The 12,200-nt window shown below is 42.4% G+C and overlaps 1 protein-coding gene across 6 annotated transcripts in view; it reads left to right on the plus strand.

Annotated features, from left to right (window-relative positions):
• REEP1 (receptor accessory protein 1) overlaps window positions 1-12,200 on the plus strand; it is a 137,326-nt gene that overhangs the window by 54,242 nt on the left and 70,884 nt on the right. For all 6 annotated transcript variants that reach the window (XM_056813233.1, XM_007477724.3, XM_056813217.1 and 3 more), the window contains exons 2-3: window positions 3,934-4,006; window positions 11,795-11,871. In XM_056813233.1, coding sequence (XP_056669211.1) covers window positions 3,934-4,006; window positions 11,795-11,871 — 150 coding nt within the window. The remainder of the gene's footprint in view (window positions 1-3,933; window positions 4,007-11,794; window positions 11,872-12,200) is intronic.

Here is a 12,200-nt window from a genome sequence, read left to right on the forward strand (position 1 = left end):
ATATAAAGAAGGAGAAGCCAATGGTGGTGGAGGAAGATCTTGAAGGTCTTGGAGGAGGAGGATTTGGTACCTGGGCAGAGCCTTGAAGGAAGAGGATGAACAGGGAGTACATTCCAGGCAGGGGGACAGGCTGCCCAAGGCTAGGAGCCAGCCATGGTGCTGAATTCCACATACCTGAGTGGTCAGCTTCCTAACCAGTCTTTCTGCCTCTGCTTTCACCACTCGAAGCCACCCTTCAGTAGACTGTTAGGTGTAAAGCTCTAATCTCACCACTCCCATTTTTAAAATTCTGTGACTAACCAAGCCAAGTCCATGGATCGAGGGCTAGAAGGACCTCAGGGACCATTTTGGTCCAATCCCTCACATTATAGGCAAGGAAACTAAGCCCAAGGGAAGCTAAGTGACTTAGGATCATGGCTCTGGAATGGACCTCCAAGGTCATCTCATCCAACTCGCTCATTTTGCCAGTGAGTAAACTGAGGTCAGGGGAGGTGAAGGAACCTGCCTCATAGCTAGGATCTCATAGCATCAGAGGCAGAATTTGAACCCAGGTCCTCTGACTCCAGAGCTGGGACTCTTTCTGCTGTGCCACCCACCCTCCCCAAGATAAGGTCAGTTACCTTCTGGGTTATTGTGCTGCCGCCACACAAGCTGATCCCAGGATCCCCTGGGGTCCCATAGACATACCCCACATTTTCCTGATTTTATGCCTTTTGATCATACTGACCCATGCTTTTAAGACCTGCTCAAATGCCATGAAGCCTTCCATGATTACGCCTATTAAAATCCTTTGCTGCCACATACTCCCATTCATAGCACTTTGTTTTGTAATTCTCAAATTAAAAAAAGAACTAAGTCTTTTGTGTATGTTTCATACTGTCTACCATATTGGAAGCTGTGAGAGGGCAGAGGCTATGTAGGATCTGAGCTTTGTATTTCTCCCCAGGGCCTGACACTCTTCTCTATACACAGCTAGTACATAATTGAATTGATTTGACAAACATTTCTTGAATACCTACTATGCGCCAGGAGCTCTGCAAGGGCCTGGAAATGCTTCCTTAGGTTTATGATCTTGTTACAGTGGATTCTTTTTGCCATCTGTGCTGATGGCAGCCCCTCTACCCATCTCCTCTCCTCCTGAGCAGCTCTTGTCTGTCTTTTTGTAAATTCTCTGCCTCTGTGGTCCTCATTTTCCTTATCTATAAAATGTTGGGGTTCGATTGTTGTTATTGTTCAGTTGTTTTGGTCATGCCCAACTTTTGGTGACCCACATGTGTAGTTTTCTTGGCAAAAATATTGGAGTGGTTTGTCATTTCCTTCTCCAGCTCATTTTGATCAATGAGGAAACTAAGGCCAACAGGGTTAAGTGACTTGCCCAGGGTCACACAGTTAGTTAGATTTGTACTCAGGTCTTCCTGACTCCAGATCTGGCCCTCTATCCACTGCACCCCTGGCTGCCATCCGGTTGGATTAGATAACCCAAAGTATCTCTGAGCCCCCAAAGGCTGCTCTTGTGTGCCTCGCTTCCAGCCTTGTTCAGGCCATTTTCACTGATGTAAATATTAAAATTAATGTCCAATACTCCAAGTGTTATATTTAGTAATATTTATTAAATATTTAACTTGAAGCAAAGGGAAAGTAAAAAGGCTAGGGCAACGGAGAGAGCTGTGAGGAAGAAGAGTGCGTGGGAAGAGTCACAGCCCACTTAGATACAAGTACGCAAAACCTGAGGGCTCAGGAAAAGGGAAAAGGATTCTGGGTAATACAGAAAGGAATTTTGGGTAATGTCGTTTTAGGGGTTCGAGAATTTCTCACTATACACCAAAGAGGTGCTAACAGTTGGTTAGGCGGAAGAGGCAGGCTGCTCACCTCACCCACCCAGAAGCATTCTAGCTAGTGACACATGGGGAGGGCAGCCAGTGAAGGCATTTGTTAGCTGTGGCTTCTGGTTAGGAGTCTTTTGCTGTGCCTTGGCAGCAAATGGTAGTGAGCTCTGGGGAATGGGGCAAGGCAATAGCAACTGCCTGGGATTAACTGGGTCTCTCTTGATCATCAGTTGGTACAATTACTCTCATTTTGTATTTCGATCGGCGGCTACTGTTTCCCCTCCTGGACATTCTCCCTCCCACCTCCACACCTGTTCCCCGTGCCTATAATGCCCTTCTTTCCCACCCCCCTCTTCCTGCCTCCTGGAGCCCATTCAGTTCAGGTGCCATAGGAGGCCTCTGCTCTGGGGGGGCGGGGTGACCCCCCCAATTAATAACAAACAATCAGTAAGTATTAACTAAATATCTGCTCTGTGCCAGGGCAGCCAGGTGGCACGTGAGAGCGTACCATCAGAAAGCCTGATATTCAGGCACTTCCTAGCTGCTGTATGACCCTGGGAAAAACATGGAAGCCTCTCAGCCTCAGTTTCCTCATCTGTCAAATGAGCTGGAGAGGGAAATGGCAAACCCCTCCAATATTGTTGCCAAGAAAACTCCAAATGGGGTCACCAAGAGTCCGATACAACTGAAACAACTGTGCAACAACAGCAGTCCAACTCTGGCGTTTTACAGATGAGGAAACTGAGGACCATGGAGGTTGAGGATGTATCAAAAGACCTGGACAAGAATTGCCCAGGGGGAAAGAAGATGGGTAGAAGGATTGTCATCAGCACAGCTGGTAAAAGAACTGACAGTGATGAGATCACAGACCTGAAAATGTGTTCTCAGTCTCTTGTAGAGTTCCTGGCACTTACAAAAAAAAATTATTTAATAAAATTTATTTCTTGTGTAATTTATAAAATGTATAAAATAAAGTGTTTTATTATTTAATAAATTTTATTTATCATTTAATTTATTTAGAGAATGAAGTTTGTTATCTAATAAACTTTATTATTTAATTTATTTAGAGAATGAAATTTGTTATTTAATAAGTTTTATTTATCATTTAATTTATTTTGAGAATGAAATTTATCTAATAAACTTTATTATTTAATTTATTTATAAATTTTATAAAAATGAATTTTTTATTTAATAAATTTTATTTATCATTTAATTTATTTAAACTTTTTATTTTATTTAATAAATTTGTTTATGAAATGTATAAAATAAAATTTATTTGTTATCTTATAAATAAGATATTTTTAAAATCCCTTAATAAAGTGACTAAAAAAGACTGAACAATAAGAACAATATTATGCCAGATGTGCTCTGCAAATACATTTTGTATATACTTAAATGTGTGTGTGTGTGTGTGTGTGTGTGTGTGTTTGTCTACCCACGTAGAGTATAAATTCCTTAAGGGTCTCACAGACTGGGTTTTGTCTTCAGAGCCTCTTACCCATCATGGCTAATGAGAACTAACTTTTATAGAGAACTTTAAGGTTTGCAAACCCCTTTACATTTGTCATTTAATTGGGTTCTCCAAACACCCCTTTGGAGTAGATCCCCATTTTACAGATGAGGAAACTGAGGTAGAGAGAGAAGTGTTTTGCCCAGGGTCACAGCCTAGTAAGGGTCAGAGACTTAACTCAAGTCTTCTTTTTCCAAGCCTAATACTGCACCTAGAGTTGGTGCGTATCAGCACTTAATTAGCACTTGTCAAATTGCTCCCTGTTGCCCTACTGGGGTCTCCTGTACCCCACAGTTTACATGAACAATATAGCATCCTGGGCATAACACAGGGCGATCCGTAGGGTGACATCACTTAGTAAAAAGCATCCCATAAACCTTAAAACCCCTTCTATAAAATATGAGCTGTTGTTGTTGTTGTTTGGTTTGTTGTTGATGTTGATGATGTTGTTGTTGTCTTCGTCATCGTCATCATTGTTGTCATTGTAGTCATCTATCCTGGCTATTGCTCTTTTCTTGGAGGGGAAGGGAAATATCTTCTCTGGGACAAGACTAAAACCATTCACCCAGATTCTCTTTGTTTCTCTTTTCTCTCCAGGCTCCTGTTTGGCACCCTTTATCCTGCGTATTATTCTTACAAGGCAGTAAAGTCAAAGGACATTAAGGAATATGTAAGTAATCCTTTTTAATTCTCTTCTTCTGTCTTAGATTCCATACTAAGTATTGGTTCCAGGGCAGAAGAGTGGTAAGGGTTAGGCAATTGGGGTTAAGTGACTTGTCCAGGGTCATACAGCTAGGAAGTATCTGAGGCCACATTTGAATCCAGGACCTCCCATCTCCAGGTCTTATACCCCATCCACTATGCCACCTAACTTCCCCTTTCTCCCCAGAAGTCTTAATCACAAGGGCAAAGAAAGGAAGACAGGAAGAAGACCCCCCCCATACCATTATAAAAGTGTCTCTATCCCCATGGTGTGGCTTGTGATTGGCACTAAATGATGTATGTGAAAGGTAATGAATTTTTCATGCCAGGATCACTAAAAATTGCTTTGCCAGTCTCGTCTCTTTCCGCGAATGATCTCCTGGGACCCACGAAAGACAATTCAAGGAGATAAACAGGGCAAGCAGGGGCACAGGTTACCCCTCTGTGATGAAACAGGGCACTCCAAGCCCTGCCTCTACTTGCCTTGGGTAGCTCTTTGATACCAGCATCTGAGGACCAACGAGAGACGACATATCCCAAACCAGCTTCTCCACCTCGTCTTGGCCTTTTCTCCTTCCTTCTCATAGAATGTAAACTTAAGTCTTTGTACCTCCAGCACTTTACCTGGAGTAGATAATTAATAAAAGCTTGTTAACTAAATGTAAGATCTTTGAATGTTGGGTTGTTTCATCTCTTATATTTGTATCCCCAGCAGAAGGGGGAAATGTAGAGTTCCTGGAACATAGTAGGCATTTTAAAAGTATTTGTTGCTTGAATGTAAGTTTTATGAGGGTAGGATTTGTTTTAGTCTTTGTATTTGTATCCCCAAGCACCTAGCTCAGCATCTGGTACATAGTAGGCACTTAATGAATGTTTGTTGATTGATTGATTGATCATTAATGGGATAATAACACTACCTACTTCAGAGGAAGCTGCTGAGGAAATTGCTTTATGAGGGGCTTTGGACATGGAAGTTTTTGATGGTCGTGGGCTTCACCTAGGTAGGACTGTTCCACCAATGTCCAGTTGAAGGCCCAACTAATTTTTGTTGCAGAATGATGGACCAAGGGGTATGAAAATCTAAGTTTAGAGCATCCAGTCTCATGATTCTTAATTTCTTTCAGTCCTGCTTCCTTTCCCATTTTTTAAGCCTTTACTTTCTGTCTTAGTAATAAGTAAATAGTAAATAAAAATAAGACAGAAAAGTAGCATGGGCTAGGCAATGGGGGTTAAATGACTTGCCTAAGGTCACATAGCTAAGAAGTATCACAAGTCAGATTTGAACCCATGTCTTCCCAGCTACAGGTCTGGAGCTCTACCCAGTGTGCCATCTAGCTGCCTCATATTTATCTTTTTTTGTTAGCCAGGGAGTAATGTGAGGACTGTGTCTTTTTGAGGATGAGCTTCATGGCAGGCAGGGTTATAGGAAATAACATTATACACAGGGTAGGTTCTATTCTCAGCTGTGCAGGTGAACAGACTTTGATGAATGGGTCCCCACTCATCAGTTTCACACAAGAGCCTGACTTGTAAGCCAGGATGCAGGATGCTTATTTGTACTGGCTGTTCGTATTGCCTGGTCAATGCATCTTCTGCCCAGGCAGGAAACTGACTTGAAGACTGAAATGAAAAGGGATTTAAATTGGGAACCAGACCAATGGGAATGACAAGGTCTCTCCTGAGTGTCAAATAGTCTGGTACCCCTTATTTACTGAAGGTGTGCAAACCAATGAAACCAGATATTATTTTAATATTCATTATTATCACTATGATTAATATTTAAATTATTATTAAATATAACTAATCAATATTAAAATGTTTATTAAGACCCTACTTTGTCCAGAGCAATTTGGTGGACACTATTAGGGATACACCAAAAAGATCTAAACTCCATTTACATATATAGTTCTAAAATTATTTTCAAGTAAGGAAATAGAATTATAGAAATATATCATAGAAATAAAATTAAATCATAAAATTAAATTTTAAAATTTGACATTTTTACCTAGAATTAAATATCATTTCCCATCACACACTTCCATTCCAGTTAAACTTGCCTGCTAGATACTCCCCTTAGATCAAATTCTATTTCCTGTCTCTGTATCTTTGAACCTTTGGTGTCCTACTTCTTCCTCACTTCCACATTGGGTCAAGTCAACAAAAAAGCATTAAGTGCTTCCTGTGTTCTAGGCATTGGGCTAAGCTATAATCACTTACATCCTTCAAGGTTTGTCTTGCTTTCTCCCAAGTTGTTTGTGCTTCCTCTTTCTTTGAATCGCTTGTATCTGCGGTTGGATTGACTTACCTGGGCTCCTGCTGTATCCTGCTCTCTTCCCAGGAGAATGGAAGCTCCTTGAGGGCAGGCATCATTCTGGGTTTTGCCTTTGTACCCAAAGCACCTAGAGTTGGCTGGTGCCTGGGCTGTAACAGATGCTTAATAAATATGGTTGAATTAATCCTCTGCATATCAATAGATGACAAAACTTTGATACAGGAACCACTCCAAGGTGATGGTTGTTATTTTGAGCCTGAGATAAAAACCTAAACGTCATTTGATTTTCATGAGGCACTAATATCCTTTGGGTCTGCCACCTGGTAGAGGGATTTGCCTGGTTCTGCCTGGCCTCAGAGGGCAGAACCAGGAGCAGGATGGGTGAACACCGCAAAGAAGCAGACTGAGCTTGGATGTCCTTCCTAAGGACACCAGCTGCCTCAGTGGCAAGGAGTGCCTCGAGGTGACTAGCTCCCCTTAGGAGAGGCTGGGAGCAGAGGTCCTGGTTCGATGGCCTCTACAGGGGAAGCTTATTCAGATATGGCTTAGAGTAGAGGCCCTCCACCTCTGAACTTCTGGGAATGGCCAAATAGGTATTTCATATGGCTTCTACTTGCTTTGTATGTATTAAATATATTTAGGACTTTGCATTTATGTCTTATCTGATTTTTTACACACATATATGTGTATATATATGGTTTTTCTCCTCTCCCTTTCCCTTTCCCTCCTTCCCCAATGCTCCCTGCCCTGACACTGTCCCTGCTGTGTTCAGATCTCCCCCCTTTTTCCAAAGGACCTCATCCGTCCTAACTGGGGTGGAATGGTCCAGGTGCTCGGCTCACCTGGAGCTGGAGAAGGAGATGACAAAGCACTCCAGTATCTCTGCCAGGAAACCCCCCAATGGGATCTCAAAGAGGCAAACGACTGAAATGACTCAACCACAACAATAATTTCCTTGATGCTCGTTGAATTTCTGAGCTGTCCCTTTTTACCCTACTCTTTATTGAGTAACTATTAATAGCTTGGATGGGGGCAGCTGGGAGGCTCAGTGGATAGAGAGCCAAGCCTGGAGATGGGAGGTCCTGGGTTCGAATGTGGCTCAGACACTTCCCAGCTCTGTGACTCTGCACAAGTCACTTAGCCCCAATTGCCTAGCCCTTATCACTTTTCTTCCAATATTTAGTATCTTTTTTTTTTTTAAACCTTTACCTTCTGTCTTGGAATCAATACTGTATAGTGGTTCCAAGGCAGAAGAGTAGTAAGGGCTAGGCAATGGGGGTTAAGTGACTTGTCCAGGGTCACATAGCTGAGAAGTGTCTGAGGCTGGATTTAAACTCAGGTCTTCCTGACTCCAGACTCCGTGCTCTAGTCACTGAGCTACCTAACTGCCTACATTTTATAGGTGAAGAGAGGTTGCCCATTGTTGCACAGCTAGGGAGAGACAGGAGTGGAATGTAGGTCTTTCTGATTCCACGTTCAGTAGCCCTCTGACCACTGCCATACTGCTAGTCATGGAAGACCTTAGCCTTGGTACCTTGGGATTATAGAGGAGAACAAGGCAGTCTCTGCTCTCAGCATGTCAACAGTGTGACAGGAGGGAGAAAACCAGTGCACCGATAACTAGAATGCAAATTTCCAAATGTGGAAAGTGTTTGGGAGAGGAAAAAAGTAATTGAAGTATCTTCACCCTCTAACCCATTCCTGGGCTAGATCAGACAGAAGGAAATTCTCTCCATACATATTAGGTGTGTAATGGATACAACACCAGATCTGGAGTCAGGAAGACTTGTCTTGAGTTCAAATCTGGCATTAGGCACCTACTCGATGAATGACCCTGGGCAAGTCATTTAATTCTGTTTGCCTCACTTTCCTTATCTGTCAAGCAAATCAAGGAAATGGCAAACTACTCCAGTTTCTGCCCAAAAAACCCAAATGGGGTCACAAAGAGTCAGACATGATTGAGAAATGACTGAACAAGATCCAAATATGACTAGCAGGATTTGTGTGGTAGCAAGGAGATCAAAACAAAATGAGTGCCCATTATTTGGAGAAAAGTTAAACAAACTGGGGTATATAAATGCAATGGAGTCCTTTATGACTCGTCTTTGGTTCTCCCTTTTATGGGAGGTCATTCCTGGTTTCCCTAGGTGCTAGGGCTTTCTCCTCTGAGGTTGTCTGCAATCTCTTCTGCACAGTTCTTGTATCTGCCTATTTATATCCAGGTTTTCTCTCCTATTAGAATGTAAGATAACCTGGGCCGGCAGCTAGGTGGCTCAGTGGATGGAGAGCCAGGCCTAGAGACAGGAGTTCCTGAGTTCAAATCTGGTCTCAGATACTTCCTAGCTGTGTGACCCTGGGTAAGTCACTTCAGCCTCATTGCCTAGCCCTTACCACTCTTCTGCCTTAGAACCAATACCCAGTATTGATTCTAAAACAGAAAGTAAGGGTTAAAAAAAAAAGAATGTAAGCTACCTGAAGGCAGGAACTGGCTTGTCTTTGTTTCCCTGTTTCTTAGCAAAGTGCCTGAGATATACTAAGCACTTAATAAATTCATGTCAATTGGCTAGATATATTACCACGCTGTGAAAATATGACAAACATCAAAAATTCTGAAAAATCTGGGAAGAATTATGTGAACTGATAACAGAGAGAAATAAGCGAAACTAGAAAGACACTATCCACAACGTAAAAGAGGCAGGTGAAAATTCAGTATAACAAAATGGAATTGTGTGTGGTTATAACGACCAACCTTGGCACTTCCCTCCTTTCCCTCCTTCCCTGACTCCCCTTAATTCTAGAACCTTCCCTCTGCTCATTACTTCTGTTTTATCCTGTCTATAACTTGCTTTGTATATATTTGTTTGCTTATTGTTTCCCCATTTGCCTGTAAGCTCCTTGAGGGCAGGGACTGCCTTTTGGCTCTTTGTGTATCCCCAGCACTTGGCACATTGACTTACTATTGGTGCTTGATACATGTTTATTGATTGATTTGGAGGAGTGAGACTTATGAGGATGGAATTTTGTATATGCTGTCAGGCACCATTGATGCACTGATTGTTTCTGGTGAACTGTCATATTGAGTTTAATTTTTTTTTCTGTTATAATGGAAGATTTGATGGTGGGGAGAAGGGAAGGCGTATATGGAAATCAGTGTGTTAGAAAGGTAAAAGATGTAATAATAATAATGATGATAATAATAATAATAATAAGCCTTTCCCTCCTCCCGAAAGGCACACGAGAAGGGCAAATATAGCATCCCTGAAAACTTCCTGCAGGTACCTTTAGTCTGTGTGGGTCCATATTCTATCGCTTACAAGCCACCATTTCCACATTCATTGCATCATAATAATGCAAAAGGAGTGTTTTCTTAGAATAGAAATCAAGGTAGATCCCAAGAATGAAACTGAAGCCATTTCCCCAAATCCACTTTCTCCCCACATATAGAGCCATTGGAATTCAAAAGAGAATCAAAATGATGATATAAGGGGAAAGGGCATCCTGGTGGGAGGGATGGCATAAGCAGAGGAAAAGAGGCACAGAAATGAGTCATGAAGAAGGGAGTAGCAAAGAGTTTGGTTCCATGGAGCATAGTTTATATAATGGTGTCTGATTTAGCGCTCTAATGGAATTTAGAGGCTCTAAACCCCTTACTTTACAGATAAGGAAACTGAGGCTCAGAAAGGCTAAGAGACGTACCCAGGATCCCACAGTCTATAAGTGCCTGTGACAGGATTTGAATCTAGGTTTTCTTGACTCCAAACCCAGCAGTTCATCCACTATAAGAATATTGCTTCTCAAGAGAAAAGTAATAATAATTATGATCACTAGCATTTATATAGAACTTAAAGGTTTACAAATACTTCATTTCCAACCCTGCAAGGTAGGTTCCCTTATTATCCCCATTTTACAGACAAAAAAAAAAAGAGGAAGATAGAAGTTAAGTGACTCTCCCAGGTTCACATAGCTATTAAGTATCTGATGCTGAATTTGAACTCATGTCTTCCTGACTGCAGGAAGGTAGCTGTGTAACACAGTGGATAGAGCCCTGGGCCTGTAGCCAGAAAAACTTGAGCTCGAATCTGACTTCAGATGCTTCCTGGCTGTGTGACTCTGGGCAAGTCACTTAACCCTGCTTGATTCAGTTTCCTCATCTATCAAATGAACTGCAGAAGGAAATGGCAAGCCACTCCAGTATCTTTGCCAAGAAAACCCAGACAGGATCATAAGGGGTCAGACATGACTGAAAAACATGAATTTCCTGACTGTAAGAATGTTGTATCCATTTTACCACCTCACTACAGGAGATTAAACTAGAAAAATACACAGGAGCCAATTTGTGGAAAGCATCGAATGCCAAACTAAGGCATTTAGATTTTATCCTAGAGACCTCCTTAAAACCACTGAAAATTTCTAAATAGGGAAGTGACACAATTATAATATTGGGTAACATTTATAGAGTACTTTTAGGTTTGTGAACACATTGATTCATTTATTCTCTCAAAATACCCTGTGAGACAGGAATTATTATTATTATCCCCATTTTATAGATGAGGAAACTGAGGGCTAGAGGTCCCACAGCTGGAAAGTCAGTAAGCTCAGTAAGTGGCAGAATCAGGATCTGAAATCAGGTCCAGTACCCTCCCCTATATCATGTTACTTCTCAAAATACTGAAAGTGTTAAAACACTTGTTGCATTAAGTAGCAATTCAAAGTACCATGTTACTAGGTAATATTATTCTCTTTATACAGAGGAGGCACCCGGCTCTGGAAGGTTAAATTATGTGCCAGTGGTTCTATAGGAAGCATCAGAAGTCTTTGTCCTGATACCGGTTTTGGCAGTCCCTCCTCCAGAAACCATGTGGAAGATGCAGTTGGATAGTGGTGTGGGACGGGAAGAAGGGAGCCCAAGTTTAGGACCCTTCCCCTCCAAGAGAGTGAAAGTCTTGGAGCCCCTTTGAAGCTAATTGCTCCAGGGGTTCATTAAAGACCTGACTTATAAGGCTAGAATAAAAGGATCTTGGTATGAGAGGTTGGGAAGCCCCATCCAGCCTCTGGGAGAAGTGGCGTCCCAGCTTCATCCACATCCTGGAGTGAGGCCAATGTACCAGTCAGCAATCCAACCCGGTTACTTTGATTGTAGCTCAGCGCCAGGGCTCTGGACTTAGGCTTCCCCCAGGGAGTCTACCATGGCTCTCAGAATGTTGCCGGAGCCAGTCCTGGATCCTCAGAGTTCCCCCAACCTCCACCTGAGGGCTGGGCTTGAGTTTCTGAATGGACTCTGAAAACATGTTGGCTTTTCCCCCAGGCTTTGAAAACCAGCTCAGAACCAGATCTGTCTTTGGAGAGGAGTCTGAGGGATGGGAAGGGGGGAGCCAACCTTGGCCTGGAAGGCTGCCTGAGCTTTTGGCCGGTCTGATGTGGTGGGAGGTCGGACGAAGCCTCCATCCCTCTTCTCATCAGGCTGATTGTTTTCTCTCCCGACAGGTAAAATGGATGATGTACTGGATTATATTTGCACTTTTTACAACAGCAGAGACATTCACGGATATCTTTCTTTGCTGGTGAGTGATGGGGGAGTGAGGGCGGAGGGAAGAATGGTGATTAGGAACATTTTTTGGTGAGGCCAGAAGCAATTACTTACTGTGCCAGTGTGAAGAGGAGGAAAGGGAGAGAGCATGTTGAACCAGAAAATAACACCCAATTGTAGGATTGTGGATGAGAGATAGAAAAGACCTCAGAGGCCATAGGACGTAATCCCATCATTTTACAGGGGAAGAAACTGAGGCACCAGTTTGACCTTGACTTACTCAAGATCACATAGCTAGTACATATCCAAGGTGTAAAGATTAAAATTTAGGGGAGACTGAGGCAGGTAGAAATTAGTTTCTCT

This window comes from Monodelphis domestica, chromosome 1, assembly GCF_027887165.1.
Source record: "Monodelphis domestica isolate mMonDom1 chromosome 1, mMonDom1.pri, whole genome shotgun sequence".
Classification (NCBI taxonomy): Eukaryota; Metazoa; Chordata; class Mammalia; order Didelphimorphia; family Didelphidae; genus Monodelphis; species Monodelphis domestica.